Source organism: Anomaloglossus baeobatrachus, chromosome 2 (assembly GCF_048569485.1).
Source record: "Anomaloglossus baeobatrachus isolate aAnoBae1 chromosome 2, aAnoBae1.hap1, whole genome shotgun sequence".
In the NCBI taxonomy this organism is placed as follows: domain Eukaryota; kingdom Metazoa; phylum Chordata; class Amphibia; order Anura; family Aromobatidae; genus Anomaloglossus; species Anomaloglossus baeobatrachus.
In genome coordinates, this window is record NC_134354.1 from 8474714 (window position 1) to 8490146 (window position 15433).

Consider the following 15433-nt stretch of genomic DNA (forward strand, 5'->3'; position numbering starts at 1 on the left):
GCGGGGGGCGCTGCAGACATATGATGACAGCTGTGTAATACCTGACAGTGACCAGCGGGGGGCGCTGCAGACATATGATGACAGCTGTGTAATACCTGACAGTGACCAGCGGGGGGCGCTGCAGACATATGATGATGCTGTGTAATACCTGACAGTGACCAGCGGGGGGCGCTGCAGACATATGATGACAGCTGTGTAATACCTGACAGTGACCAGTGGGGGGCGCTGCAGACATATGATGATGCTGTGTAATACCTGACAGTGACCAGTGGGGGGCGCTGCAGACATATGATGACAGCTGTGTAATACCTGACAGTGACCAGCGGGGGGCGCTGCAGACATATGATGATGCTGTGTAATACCTGACAGTGACCAGCGGGGGGGCGCTGCAGACATATGATGATGCTGTGTAATACCTGACACTGACCAGCGGGGGGCGCTGCAGACATATGATGACGGCTGTGTAATACCTGACAGTGACCAGCGGGGGGCGCTGCAGACATATGATGATGCTGTGTAATACCTGACAGTGACCAGCGGGGGGGCGCTGCAGACATATGATGATGCTGTGTAATACCTGACAGTGACCAGCGGGGGGCGCTGCAGACATATGATGACAGCTGTGTAATACCTGACAGTGACCAGCGGGGGGCGCTGCAGACATATGATGATGCTGTGTAATACCTGACAGTGACCAGCGGGGGGCGCTGCAGACATATGATGACAGCTGTGTAATACCTGACAGTGACCAGTGGGGGGCGCTGCAGACATATGATGATGCTGTGTAATACCTGACAGTGACCAGTGGGGGGCGCTGCAGACATATGATGACAGCTGTGTAATACCTGACAGTGACCAGCGGGGGGCGCTGCAGACATATGATGATGCTGTGTAATACCTGACAGTGACCAGCGGGGGGGCGCTGCAGACATATGATGATGCTGTGTAATACCTGACACTGACCAGCGGGGGGCGCTGCAGACATATGATGACGGCTGTGTAATACCTGACAGTGACCAGCGGGGGGCGCTGCAGACATATGATGATGCTGTGTAATACCTGACAGTGACCAGCGGGGGGGCGCTGCAGACATATGATGACAGCTGTGTAATACCTGACACTGACCAGCGGGGGGCGCTGCAGACATATGATGACAGCTGTGTAATACCTGACACTGACCAGCGGGGGGCGCTGCAGACATATGATGACAGCTGTGTAATACCTGACACTGACCAGCGGGGGGCGCTGCACACATATGATGATGCTGTGTAATACCTGACAGTGACCAGCGGGGGGCGCTGCAGACATATGATGATGCTGTGTAATACCTGACAGTGACCAGCGGGGGGCGCTGCAGACATATGATGACAGCTGTGTAATACCTGACAGTGACCAGCGGGGGGCGCTGCAGACATATGATGATGCTGTGTAATACCTGACAGTGACCAGCGGGGGGCGCTGCACACATATGATGATGCTGTGTAATACCTGACAGTGACCAGCGGGGGGCGCTGCAGACATATGATGACAGCTGTGTAATACCTGACAGTGACCAGCGGGGGGCGCTGCAGACATATGATGATGCTGTGTAATACCTGACAGTGACCAGCGGGGGGCGCTGCAGACATATGATGACAGCTGTGTAATAACTAACAGTGACCAGCGGGGGGCGCTGCAGACATATGATGATGCTGTGTAATACCTGACAGTAACCAGCGGGGGGCGCTGCAGACATATGATGATGACAGCTGTGTAATACCTGACAGTGACCAGCGGGGGGCGCTGCAGACATACGATGATGCTGTGTAATACCTGACAGTGACCAGCGGGGGGCGCTGCAGACATATGATGATGCTGTGTAATACCTGACAGTCACCAGCGGGGGGCGCTGCAGACATATGATGATGCTGTGTAATACCTGACAGTGACCAGCGGGGGGCGCTGCAGACATATGATGATGCTGTGTAATACCTGACAGTGACCAGCGGGGGGGCGCTGCAGACATATGATGATGACAGCTGTGTAATACCTGACACTGACCAGTGGGGGGCGCTGCAGACATATGATGATGACAACTGTGTAATACCTGACAGTGACCAGCGGGGGGCGCTGCAGACATATGATGATGCTGTGTAATACCTGACAGTGACCAGCGGGGGGCGCTGCAGACATATGATGATGCTGTGTAATACCTGACAGTCACCAGCGGGGGGCGCTGCAGACATATGATGACAGCTGTGTAATACCTGACAGTGACCAGCGGGGGCGCTGCAGACATATGATGATGCTGTGTAATACCTGACAGTGACCAGCGGGGGGCGCTGCAGACATATGATGATGCTGTGTAATACCTGACAGTGACCAGCGGGGGGCGCTGCAGACATATGAAGATGCTGTGTAATACCTGACAGTGACCAGCGGGGGGCGCTGCAGACATATGATGATGCTGTGTAATACCTGACAGTGACCAGCGGGGGGGCGCTGCAGACATATGATGATGCTGTGTAATACCTGACAGTGACCAGCGGGGGGCGCTGCAGACATATGATGCTGTGTAATACCTGACAGTGACCAGCGGGGGGGGAGCTGCAGACATATGATGACAGCTGTGTAATACCTGACAGTGACCAGCGGGGGGCGCTGCAGACATATGATGCTGTGTAATACCTGACAGTGACCAGCGGGGGGCGCTGCAGACATATGATGACGTCTGTGGTTGTCTGTGGTGGGTTCAGGTTGATCATGTGATCTGATGACTATTAACCCCTTGTGTTGTGTTTCAGCTCTCGGCCGCCGCAGTCCTTCGTCTCCGGTGACGCTGGTGATGATGGAGACATCTCTGGCAGAGACAGATACAAGTTCTTTGAGAGGTTGGTGCACGGGGGGCAGCACTGATCCCCTGTAGAGCACACCTGATTCCTGCCATTGGTCTGCAGTGTGGGGTTAGTGATGGTCGGCAGTGTGGGGTCAGTGATGGTCTGCAGTGTGGGGTCAGTGATGGTCTGCAGTGTGGGGTCAGTGATGGTCTGCAGTGTGGGGGTTAGTGATGGTCGGCAGTGTGGGGTCAGTGATGGGCTGCAGTGTGGGGGTTAGTGGTGGTCTGCAGTGTGGGGTCAGTGATGGTCGACAGTGTGGGGGTCAGTGATGGTCTGCAGTGTGGGGTCAGTGATGGTCGGCAGTGTGGGGGTTAGTGATGGTCGGCAGTGTGGGGTCAGTGATGGTCTGCAGTGTGGGGGTTAGTGATGGTCGGCAGTGTGGGGGTTAGTGATGGTCGGCAGTGTGGGGGTTAGTGATGGTCGGCAGTGTGGGGGTCAGTGATGGTCTGCAGTGTGGGGGTCAGTGATGGTCTGCAGTGTGGGGGTCAGTGATGGTCTGCAGTGTGGGGGTCAGTGATGGTCTGCAGTGTGGGGTCAGTGATGGTCTGCAGTGTGGGGTCAGTGATGGTCTGCAGTGTGGGGTCAGTGATGGTCGGCAGTGTGGGGTTAGTGATGGTCTGCAGTGTGGGGGTTAGTGATGGTCGGCAGTGTGGGGGTCAGTGATGGTCTGCAGTGTGGGGGTCAGTGATGGTCTGCAGTGTGGGGGTCAGTGATGGTCTGTCAGTGATGGTCTGCAGTGTGGGGTCAGTGATGGTCGGCAGTGTGGGGTTAGTGATGGTCGGCAGTGTGGGGTTAGTGATGGTCTGCAGTGTGGGGGTTAGTGATGGTCGGCAGTGTGGGGGTTAGTGATGGTCGGCAGTGTGGGGGTTAGTGATGGTCTGCAGTGTGGGGGTTAGTGCTGGTCGGCAGTGTGGGGGTTAGTGATGGTCGGCAGTGTGGGGGTTAGTGATGGTCGGCAGTGTGGGGGTTAGTGATGGTCGGCAGTGTGGGGGTTAGTGATGGTCGGCAGTGTGGCGGTTAGTGATGGTCGGCAGTGTGGGGGTTAGTGATGGTCTGCAGTGTGGGGGTTAGTGATGGTCTGCAGTGTGGGGTCAGTGATGGTCTGCAGTGTGGGGGTTAGTGATGGTCGGCAGTGTGGGGTCAGTGATGGTCTGCAGTGTGGGGGTTAGTGATGGTCGGCAGTGTGGGGGTTAGTGATGGTCTGCAGTGTGGGGGTTAGTGATGGTCTGCAGTGTGGGGTTAGTGATGGTCTGCAGGGTGGGGTCAGTGATGGTCTGCAGTGTGGGAGTTAGTGATGGTCTGCAGTGTGGGGGTTAGTGATGGTCGTCAGTGTGGGGGTTAGTGATGGTCGTCAGTGTGGGGTCAGTGATGGTCGGCAGTGTGGGGTCAGTGATGGTCGGCAGTGTGGGGGTCAATGATGGTCGGCAGTGTGGGGTCAATGATGGTCGGCAGTGTGGGGTCAGTGATGGTCTGCAGTGTGGGGGTTAGTGATGGTCTGCAGTGTGGGGGTTAGTGATGGTCGGCAGTGTGGGGGTCAGTGATCGTCTGCAGTGTGGGGGTCAGTGATGGTCTGCAGTGTGGGGGTCAGTGATGGTCTGCAGTGTGGGGGTCAGTGATGGTCTGCAGTGTGGGGGTCAGTGATGGTCTGCAGTGTGGGGGTCAGTGATGGTCTGCAGTGTGGGGGTTAGTGATGGTCTGCAGTGTGGGGGTCAGTGATGGTCTGCAGTGTGGGGGTCAGTGATGGTCTGCAGTGTGGGGTCAGTGATGGTCGGCAGTGTGGGGTCAGTGATGGTCGGCAGTGTGGGGTTAGTGATGGTCTGCAGTGTGGGGGTTAGTGATGGTCGGCAGTGTGGGGTTAGTGATGGTCTGCAGTGTGGGGGTTAGTGATGGTCGGCAGTGTGGGGGTCAGTGATGGTCTGCAGTGTGGGGGTCAGTGATGGTCTGCAGTGTGGGGGTCAGTGATGGTCTGTCAGTGATGGTCTGCAGTGTGGGGTCAGTGATGGTCGGCAGTGTGGGGTTAGTGATGGTCGGCAGTGTGGGGTTAGTGATGGTCTGCAGTGTGGGGGTTAGTGATGGTCGGCAGTGTGGGGGTTAGTGATGGTCGGCAGTGTGGGGGTTAGTGATGGTCTGCAGTGTGGGGGTTAGTGATGGTCGGCAGTGTGGGGGTTAGTGATGGTCGGCAGTGTGGGGTCAGTGATGGTCTGCAGTGTGGGGGTTAGTGATGGTCGGCAGTGTGGGGGTTAGTGATGGTCGGCAGTGTGGGGGTCAGTGATGGTCTGCAGTGTGGGGGTTAGTGATGGTCTGCAGTGTGGGGTTAGTGATGGTCTGCAGGGTGGGGTCAGTGATGGTCTGCAGTGTGGGGGTTAGTGATGGTCTGCAGTGTGGGGGTTAGTGATGGTCGTCAGTGTGGGGGTTAGTGATGGTCGTCAGTGTGGGGTCAGTGATGGTCGGCAGTGTGGGGTCAGTGATGGTCTGCAGTGTGGGGGTTAGTGATGGTCTGCAGTGTGGGGGTTAGTGATGGTCGGCAGTGTGGGGGTCAGTGATGGTCTGCAGTGTGGGGGTTAGTGATGGTCTGCAGTGTGGGGTCAGTGATGGTCTGCAGTGTGGGGGTTAGTGATGGTCGGCAGTGTGGGGGTTAGTGATGGTCGGCAGTGTGGGGGTCAGTGATGGTCTGCAGTGTGGGGGTTAGTGATGGTCTGCAGTGTGGGGTTAGTGATGGTCTGCAGGGTGGGGTCAGTGATGGTCTGCAGTGTGGGGGTTAGTGATGGTCTGCAGTGTGGGGGTTAGTGATGGTCGTCAGTGTGGGGGTTAGTGATGGTCGTCAGTGTGGGGTCAGTGATGGTCGGCAGTGTGGGGTCAGTGATGGTCTGCAGTGTGGGGGTTAGTGATGGTCTGCAGTGTGGGGGTTAGTGATGGTCGGCAGTGTGGGGGTCAGTGATGGTCTGCAGTGTGGGGGTTAGTGATGGTCTGCAGTGTGGGGTTAGTGATGGTCTGCAGGGTGGGGTCAGTGATGGTCTGCAGTGTGGGGGTTAGTGATGGTCTGCAGTGTGGGGGTTAGTGATGGTCGGCAGTGTGGGGGTTAGTGATGGTCGGCAGTGTGGGGTCAGTGATGGTCTGCAGTGTGGGGGTTAGTGATGGTCGGCAGTGTGGGGGTTAGTGATGGTCGGCAGTGTGGGGGTCAGTGATGGTCGGCAGTGTGGGGTCAGTGATGGTCGGCAGTGTGGGGGTCAGTGATGGTCGGCAGTGTGTTGTCAGTGATGGTCGGCAGTGTGGGGGTTAGTGATGGTCGGCAGTGTGGGGGTTAGTGATGGTCGGCAGTGTGGGGGTTAGTGATGGTCGGCAGTGTGGGGTCAGTGATGGTCTGCAGTGTGGGGGTCAGTGATGGTCGGCAGTGTGGGGGTCAGTGATGGTCGGCAGTGTGGGGTCAGTGATGGTCGGCAGTGTGGGGGTTAGTGATGGTCGGCAGTGTGGGGTCAGTGATGGTCTGCAGTGTGGGGGTCAGTGATGGTCTGCAGTGTGGGGGTCAGTGATGGTCGGCAGTGTGGGGGTTAGTGATGGTCGGCAGTGTGGGGTCAGTGATGGTCGGCAGTGTGGGGGTTAGTGATGGTCGGCAGTGTGGGGGTCAGTGATGGTCGGCAGTGTGGGGGTTAGTGATGGTCGGCAGTGTGGGGTCAGTGATGGTCGGCAGTGTGGGGTCAGTGATGGTCGGCAGTGTGGGGTCAGTGATGGTCGGCAGTGTGGGGGTCAGTGATGGTCTGCAGTGTGGGGGTCAGTGATGGTCTGCAGTGTGGGGGTCAGTGATGGTCTGCAGTGTGGGGGTCAGTGATGGTCGGCAGTGTGGGGGTTAGTGATGGTCTGCAGTGTGGGGGTCAGTGATGGTCTGCAGTGTGGGGGTTAGTGATGGTCGGCAGTGTGGGGGTTAGTGATGGTCGGCAGTGTGGGGTCAGTGATGGTCGGCAGTGTGGGGGTTAGTGATGGTCGGCAGTGTGGGGGTCAGTGATGGTCGGCAGTGTGGGGGTTAGTGATGGTCGGCAGTGTGGGGTCAGTGATGGTCGGCAGTGTGGGGTCAGTGATGGTCGGCAGTGTGGGGTCAGTGATGGTCGGCAGTGTGGGGGTCAGTGATGGTCTGCAGTGTGGGGGTCAGTGATGGTCTGCAGTGTGGGGGTCAGTGATGGTCTGCAGTGTGGGGGTCAGTGATAGTCGGCAGTGTGGGGGTTAGTGATGGTCGGCAGTGTGGGGTCAGTGATGGTCTGCAGTGTGGGGGTCAGTGATGGTCTGCAGTGTGGGGTTAGTGATGGTCTGCAGGGTGGGGTCAGTGATGGTCTGCAGTGTGGGAGTTAGTGATGGTCTGCAGTGTGGGGGTCAGTGATGGTCGGCAGTGTGGGGGTTAGTGATGGTCGGCAGTGTGGGGTCAGTGATGGTCGGCAGTGTGGGGTCAGTGATGGTCGGCAGTGTGGGGGTCAGTGATGGTCGGCAGTGTGGGGGTCAGTGATGGTCTGCAGTGTGGGGGTCAGTGATGGTCTGCAGTGTGGGGCTCAGTGATGGTCGGCAGTGTGGGGGTCAGTGATGGTCTGCAGTGTGGGGGTCAGTGATGGTCTGCAGTGTGGGGGTCAGTGATAGTCGGCAGTGTGGGGGTCAGTGATGGTCTGCAGTGTGGGGGTCAGTGATGGTCTGCAGTGTGGGGGTCAGTGATAGTCGGCAGTGTGGGGGTCAGTGATGGTCTGCAGTGTGGGGGTTAGTGATGGTCGGCAGTGTGGGGGTCAGTGATGGTCGGCAGTGTGGGGTCAGTGATGGTCTGCAGTGTGGGGGTTAGTGGTGGTCGGCAGTGTGGGGTCGGTGATGGTCGGCAGTGTGGGGTCAGTGATGGTCGGCAGTGTGGGGGTTAGTGATGGTCTGCAGTGTGGGGTCAGTGATGGTCTGCAGTGTGGGGTCAGTGATGGTCGGCAGTGTGGGGTCAGTGATGGTTGGCAGTGTGGGGTCAGTGATGGTCGGCAGTGTGGGGGTTAGTGATGGTCGGCAGTGTGGGGTTAGTGATGGTCTGCAGTGTGGGGTTAGTGATGGTCGGCAGTGTGGGGTTAGTGATGGTCGGCAGTGTGGGGGTTAGTGATGGTCGGCAGTGTGGGGTCAGTGATGGTCTGCAGTGTGGGGGTTAGTGATGGTCGGCAGTGTGGGGGATAGTGACGCCGCGGTCATGTGACGCCTGTGCCCCGCGGTCATGTGACGCCTGTGCCCCGCGGTCATGTGACGCCTGTGCCCCGCGGTCATGTGACGCCTGTGCCCCGCGGTCATGTGACGCCTGTGCCCCGCGGTCATGTGACGCCTGTGCCCCGCGGTCATGTGACGCCTGTGCCCCGCGGTCATGTGACGCCTGTACCCCGCGGTCATGTGACGCCTGTGCCCCGCGGTCATGTGACGCCTGTACCCCGCGGTCATGTGACGCCTGTACCCCGCGGTCATGTGACGCCTGTACCCCGCGGTCATGTGACGTGTGTGCGCCGCGGACATGTGACGCGTGTGCGCCGCGGTCTTGTGACGCGTGTGCGCCGCGGTCATGTGACGCCTGTGCGCCGCGGTCTTGTGACGTGTGTGCGCCACGGTCATGTGACGCCTGTACTCCGCGGTCATGTGACGCCTGTACCCCGCGGTCATGTGACGCCTGTACCCCGCGGTCATGTGACGCCTGTACCCCGCGGTCATGTGACGCCTGTACCCCGCGGTCATGTGTCGCCTGTACCTCGCGGTCATGTGACGCGTGTGCGCCGCGGTCATGTGACGCCTGTACGCCGCGGTCATGTGATGTGTGTGCGCCTCGGTCATGTGACGTGTGTGCGCCGCGGTCATGTGACGTGTGTGCGCCGCGGTCATGTGACGTGTGTGCGCCTCGGTCATGTGACGTGTGTGCGCCTCGGTCATGTGACGTGTGTGCGCCTCGGTCATGTGACGTGTGTGCGCCTCGGTCATGTGACGTGTGTGCGCCTCGGTCATGTGACGTGTGTGCGCCGCTCTCAACGCCATGTCTTGTATTTCAGGCCTCTGATCCCGTTTTCTCAGCAGACGGCGGCCGGTGTCCTCCTCGCGGTCTCCAGGTGAGTGTCGGCGGTAGTGGCCGTCATTGCTGTCGGTGGCGCTGCGCACGCGGTCCATGATGGGAGTGATTCTCCTGCAGCCGTTGGTAACGGCCGCACTCTGGTAGGAGGCCGCCATCTTGGAATTAACCCCGTCCTGGTACTGGCCTTATTTCTGACTACAGGACGGAGCAGCCCCCCTGGCCGGAGCGTGCACCCACACCGCTGCTGCGCACAGTGGCCGTCCAGACCGACTACCGGGACAGCGAGGCTCAGACTGACCCCTACACTCCGCAGTTTGTGGTGCGGCCGGGTTCGGTGCTGGAGGTCCTGATGCTGGCGAACCTCACGTGGGGTGAGTGTGAGCTGTTTTATGCCGCCTCTGCTGAGGGTTTGCTGCAGTGTATCAGTGAGGCTCATCCTTGCTGTCTCCGTCCCCCAGGACGTGGGCTGCCGGCCGGACTGGCCGAGGTGGAGATGATCGAGCGTGCGCGGGAGAAGAGAGCCTGGGAGGCCACGCTGCCACCGCTCAGCGATCCCTCCCAGCTGGAGAAGAGGAGGAGGATGATGGACGAGCAGGAGAGGAAGGAGTGGGCCTTCAGGGAGCGGGAGATTGAGCAGTAAGTCCAGGATGCCCACAGTCCGGCATGCCGGAGCCCTGTGCTCTGCACTTACCTGCCCCTCTTCCTTCCAGGTTACAGGCGGCGCGGCTGGAGGTGCTCCGGAAACTTCTCCAGCAACGGAAAGAAGCCGAGAAAGAAGTGGACACCAAGAGGCTGGACGCCAAGTGGGCGAAACTGCAGATCCAGAAAGAGGAGCGGGAGCGGCTCATCCGGAAAGAGCACATCAAAGGTGAGCGCTGAGGGGCTGCGGGGACCACAGCTGCGGGGACGACGGCTGCGGGGAAGAACGGCTGCGGGGAAGAACGGCTGCGGGGACGACGGCTGCGGGGACGACGGCTGCGGGGACGACGGCTGCAGGGACGACGGCTGCAGGGGGGACGGCTTCGGGGACGACGGCGGCTTCGGGGACGATGGCGGCTGCGGGGACGACGGCGGCTGCGGGGACGACGACGGCTGCGGGGACGACGACGGCTGCGGGGACGACGACGGCTGCGGGGGGGACGGCTGCGGGGAAGAACGGCTGCAGGGACAGTGTGTGATTTCTTCCCTTTAGTGTCGTTTGTGCTTTATTCTCTGTACATTTTGTGCCACTTGTTTCTGTCTTTTTGTCTTTCTTGCTCTTTATTTCCTCGTCTTGGCTCTGTTTCCGGATGTGCCTGTCCTCGTGCCGCTCGCTCCACTTTCCCCCGGAGTCAGGTTTCTCATCTTGTTTCTTTCTTGCTCTTTATTTCCTCGTCTTGGCTGTGTATCCGGATGTGCCTGTCCTCGTGCCGCTCGCTCCACTTTCCCCCGGAGTCAGGTTTCTCATCTTGTTTCTTTCTTGCTCTTTATTTCCTCGTCTTGGCTGTGTATGCGGATGTGCCTGTCCTCGTGCCGTTTGCTCCACTTTCCCCGGTCGTCAGGTTTCTCATCTTGTTTCTTTCTTGCTCTTTATTTCCTCGTCTTGGCTGTGTATCCGGATGTGCCTCTCCTCGTGCCGCTCGCTCCACTTTCCCCCGGAGTCAGGTTTCTCATCTTGTTTCTTTTTTGCTCTTTATTTCCTCGTCTTGGCTGTGTATCCGGATGTGCCTCTCCTCGTGCCGTTCGCGCCACTTTCCCCCGGAGTCAGGTTTCTCATCCTGTTTCTTTCTTGCTCTTTATTTCCTCGTCTTGGCTGTGTATCTGGATGTGCCTGTCCTCGGCCGCTCACTGCACTTTCCCCCGGAGTCAGGTTTCTCATCTTGTTTCTTTCTTGCTCTTTATTTCCTCGTCTTGGCTGTGTATCCGGATGTGCCTGTCCTTGTGCCGCTCGCCACTTTCCCCTGGAGTCAGGTTTCTCATCTTGTTTCTTTCTTGCTCTTTATTTCCTCGTCTTGGCTGTGTTTCCGGATGTGGCTCTCCTCGTGCCTTTCGCTCCACTTTCCCCCGGAGTCAGGTTTCTCATCTTGTTTCTTTCTTGCTCTTTATTTCCTCGTCTTGGCTGTGTATCCAGATGTGCCTGTCCTCGTGCCGCTCGCTCCACTTTCCCCCGGAGTCAGGTTTCTCCTCCTGTTTCTTTCTTGCTCTTTATTTCCTCGTCTTGGCTGTGTATCCGGATGTGCCTGTCCTCGTGCCGCTTGCTGCACTTTCCCCCGGAGTCAGGTTTCTCATCCTGTTTCTTTCTTGCTCTTTATTTCCTCGTCTTGGCTGTGTATCCGGATGTGCCTGTCCTCGTGCCGCTCGCTGCACTTTCCCCCGGAGTCAGGTTTCTCATCCTGTTTCTTTCTTGCTCTTTATTTCCTCGTCTTGGCTGTGTATCTGGATGTGCCTGTCCTCGTGCCGCTCGCTGCACTTTCCCCCGGAGTCAGGTTTCTCATCCTGTTTCTTTCTTGCTCTTTATTTCCTCGTCTTGGCTGTTTATCCGGATGTGCGTGTCCTCGGCCGCTCGCTCCACTTTCCCCCGGAGTCAGGTTTCTCATCCTGTTTCTTTCTTGCTCTTTATTTCCTCGTCTTGGCTGTGTATCCGGATGTGCCTGTCCTCGGCCGCTTGCTGCACTTTCCCCCGGAGTCAGGTTTCTCATCCTGTTTCTTTCTTGCTCTTTATTTCCTTGTCTTGGCTGTGTATCTGGATGTGCCTGTCCTCGGCCGCTCGCTGCACTTTCCCCGGAGTCAGGTTTCTCATCTTGTTTCTTTCTTGCTCTTTATTTCCTCGTCTTGGCTGTGTATCCGGATGTGCCTGTCCTCGGCCGCTCGCTCCACTTTCCCCCGGAGTCAGGTTTCTCATCTTGTTTCTTTCTTGCTCTTTATTTCCTTGTCTTGGCTGTGTATCCGGATGTGCCTGTCCTCGGCCGCTCGCTGCACTTTCCCCCGGAGTCAGGTTTCTCATCTTGTTTCTTTCTTGCTCTTTATTTCCTCGTCTTGGCTGTGTATCCGGATGTGCCTGTCCTCGGCCGCTCGCTGCACTTTCCCCCGGAGTCAGGTTTCTCATCTTGTTTCTTTCTTGCTCTTTATTTCCTCGTCTTGGCTGTGTATCCGGATGTGCCTCTCCTCGGACGCTCGCTGCACTTTCCCCCGGAGTCAGGTTTCTCATCTTGTTTCTTTCTTGCTCTTTATTTCCTCGTCTTGGCTGTGTATCCGGATGTGCCTGTCCTCGGCCGCTCGCTGCACTTTCCCCCGGAGTCAGGTTTCTCATCTTGTTTCTTTCTTGCTCTTTATTTCCTCGTCTTGGCTGTGTATCCGGATGTGCCTGTCCTCGGCCGCTCGCTGCACTTTCCCCCGGAGTCAGGTTTCTCATCTTGTTTCTTTCTTGCTCTTTATTTCCTCGTCTTGGCTGTGTATCCGGATGTGCCTGTCCTCGTGCCGCTTGCTGCACTTTCCCCCGGAGTCAGGTTTCTCATCCTGTTTCTTTCTTGCTCTTTATTTCCTCGTCTTGGCTGTGTATCCGGATGTGCCTGTCCTCGTGCCGCTCGCTGCACTTTCCCCCGGAGTCAGGTTTCTCATCCTGTTTCTTTCTTGCTCTTTATTTCCTCGTCTTGGCTGTGTATCTGGATGTGCCTGTCCTCGTGCCGCTCGCTCCACTTTCCCCCGGAGTCAGGTTTCTCATCCTGTTTCTTTCTTTCTCTTTATTTCCTCGTCTTGGCTGTGTATCCGGATGTGCGTGTCCTCGGCCGCTCGCTCCACTTTCCCCCGGAGTCAGGTTTCTCATCCTGTTTCTTTCTTGCTCTTTATTTCCTCGTCTTGGCTGTGTATCTGGATGTGCCTGTCCTCGGCCGCTCGCTGCACTTTCCCCGGAGTCAGGTTTCTCATCTTGTTTCTTTCTTGCTCTTTATTTCCTCGTCTTGGCTGTGTATCCGGATGTGCCTGTCCTCGGCCGCTCGCTGCACTTTCCCCCGGAGTCAGGTTTCTCATCTTGTTTCTTTCTTGCTCTTTATTTCCTCGTCTTGGCTGTGTATCCGGATGTGCCTGTCCTCGGCCGCTCGCTGCACTTTCCCCCGGAGTCAGGTTTCTCATCTTGTTTCTTTCTTGCTCTTTATTTCCTCGTCTTGGCTGTGTATCCGGATGTGCCTGTCCTCGGCCGCTCGCTGCACTTTCCCCCGGAGTCAGGTTTCTCATCTTGTTTCTTTCTTGCTCTTTATTTCCTCGTCTTGGCTGTGTATCCGGATGTGCCTGTCCTCGGCCGCTCGCTGCACTTTCCCCCGGAGTCAGGTTTCTCATCTTGTTTCTTTCTTGCTCTTTATTTCCTCGTCTTGGCTGTGTATCCGGATGTGCCTCTCCTCGGCCGCTCGCTGCACTTTCCCCCGGAGTCAGGTTTCTCATCTTGTTTCTTTCTTGCTCTTTATTTCCTCGTCTTGGCTGTGTATCCGGATGTGCCTCTCCTCGGCCGCTCGCTGCACTTTCCCCCGGAGTCAGGTTTCTCATCTTGTTTCTTTCTTGCTCTTTATTTCCTCGTCTTGGCTGTGTATCCGGATGTGCCTCTCCTCGGCCGCTCGCTGCACTTTCCCCCGGAGTCAGGTTTCTCATCTTGTTTCTTTCTTGCTCTTTATTTCCTCGTCTTGGCTGTGTATCCGGATGTGCCTGTCCTCGGCCGCTCGCTGCACTTTCCCCCGGAGTCAGGTTTCTCATCTTGTTTCTTTCTTGCTCTTTATTTCCTCGTCTTGGCTGTGTATCTGGATGTGCCTGTCCTCGGCCGCTCGCTGCACTTTCCCCCGGAGTCAGGTTTCTCATCTTGTTTCTTTCTTGCTCTTTATTTCCTCGTCTTGGCTGTGTATCCGGATGTGCCTGTCCTCGGCCGCTCGCTGCACTTTCCCCCGGAGTCAGGTTTCTCATCTTGTTTCTTTCTTGCTCTTTATTTCCTCGTCTTGGCTGTGTATCCGGATGTGCCTGTCCTCGGCCGCTCGCTGCACTTTCCCCCGGAGTCAGGTTTCTCATCTTGTTTCTTTCTTGCTCTTTATTTCCTCGTCTTGGCTGTGTATCCGGATGTGCCTGTCCTCGGCCGCTCGCTGCACTTTCCCCCGGAGTCAGGTTTCTCATCTTGTTTCTTTCTTGCTCTTTATTTCCTCGTCTTGGCTGTGTATCCGGATGTGCCTGTCCTCGGCCGCTCGCTGCACTTTCCCCCGGAGTCAGGTTTCTCATCTTGTTTCTTTCTTGCTCTTTATTTCCTCGTCTTGGCTGTGTATCCGGATGTGCCTGTCCTCGGCCGCTCGCTGCACTTTCCCCCGGAGTCAGGTTTCTCATCTTGTTTCTTTCTTGCTCTTTATTTCCTCGTCTTGGCTGTGTATCCGGATGTGCCTGTCCTCGGCCGCTCGCTGCACTTTCCCCCGGAGTCAGGTTTCTCATCTTGTTTCTTTCTTGCTCTTTATTTCCTCGTCTTGGTTGTGTATCTGGATGTGCCTGTCCTCGGCCGCTCGCTCCACTTTCCCCCGGAGTCAGGTTTCTCATCTTGTTTCTTTCTTGCTCTTTATTTCCTCGTCTTGGCTGTGTATCTGGATGTGCCTGTCCTCGGCCGCTCGCTGCACTTTCCCCCGGAGTCAGGTTTCTCATCTTGTTTCTTTCTTGCTCTTTATTTCCTCGTCTTGGCTGTGTATCCGGATGTGCCTGTCCTCGGCCGCTCGCTGCACTTTCCCCCGGAGTCAGGTTTCTCATCTTGTTTCTTTCTTGCTCTTTATTTCCTCGTCTTGGCTGTGTATCCGGATGTGCCTGTCCTCGGCCGCTCGCTGCACTTTCCCCCGGAGTCAGGTTTCTCATCTTGTTTCTTTCTTGCTCTTTATTTCCTCGTCTTGGCTGTGTATCCGGATGTGCCTGTCCTCGGCCGCTCGCTGCACTTTCCCCCGGAGTCAGGTTTCTCATCTTGTTTCTTTCTTGCTCTTTATTTCCTCGTCTTGGCTGTGTATCCGGATGTGCCTGTCCTCGGCCGCTCGCTGCACTTTCCCCCGGAGTCAGGTTTCTCATCTTGTTTCTTTCTTGCTCTTTATTTCCTCGTCTTGGCTGTGTATCCGGATGTGCCTGTCCTCGGCCGCTCGCTGCACTTTCCCCCGGAGTCAGGTTTCTCATCTTGTTTCTTTCTTGCTCTTTATTTCCTCGTCTTGGCTGTGTATCCGGATGTGCCTGTCCTCGGCCGCTCGCTGCACTTTCCCCCGGAGTCAGGTTTCTCATCTTGTTTCTTTCTTGCTCTTTATTTCCTCGTCTTGGCTGTGTATCCGGATGTGCCTGTCCTCGGCCGCTCGCTGCACTTTCCCCCGGAGTCAGGTTTCTCATCTTGTTTCTTTCTTGCTCTTTATTTCCTCGTCTTGGCTGTGTATCTGGATGTGCCTGTCCTCGGCCGCTCGCTCCACTTTCCCCCGGAGTCAGGTTTCTCATCTTGTTTCTTTCTTGCTCTTTATTTCCTCGTCTTGGCTGTGTATCTGGATGTGCC

At 57.0% G+C, this 15433-nt stretch overlaps 1 protein-coding gene across 1 annotated transcript in view; it reads left to right on the plus strand.

Moving 5' to 3' along the window:
• CFAP91 (cilia and flagella associated protein 91) overlaps positions 1-15433 on the plus strand; it is a 49571-nt gene that overhangs the window by 8586 nt on the left and 25552 nt on the right. The window contains exons 4-8 of the mRNA XM_075332776.1: positions 2784-2870; positions 8906-8962; positions 9127-9296; positions 9384-9561; positions 9636-9793. Of these exons, the coding sequence (XP_075188891.1) occupies positions 2784-2870; positions 8906-8962; positions 9127-9296; positions 9384-9561; positions 9636-9793 (650 nt within the window). The remainder of the gene's footprint in view (positions 1-2783; positions 2871-8905; positions 8963-9126; positions 9297-9383; positions 9562-9635; positions 9794-15433) is intronic.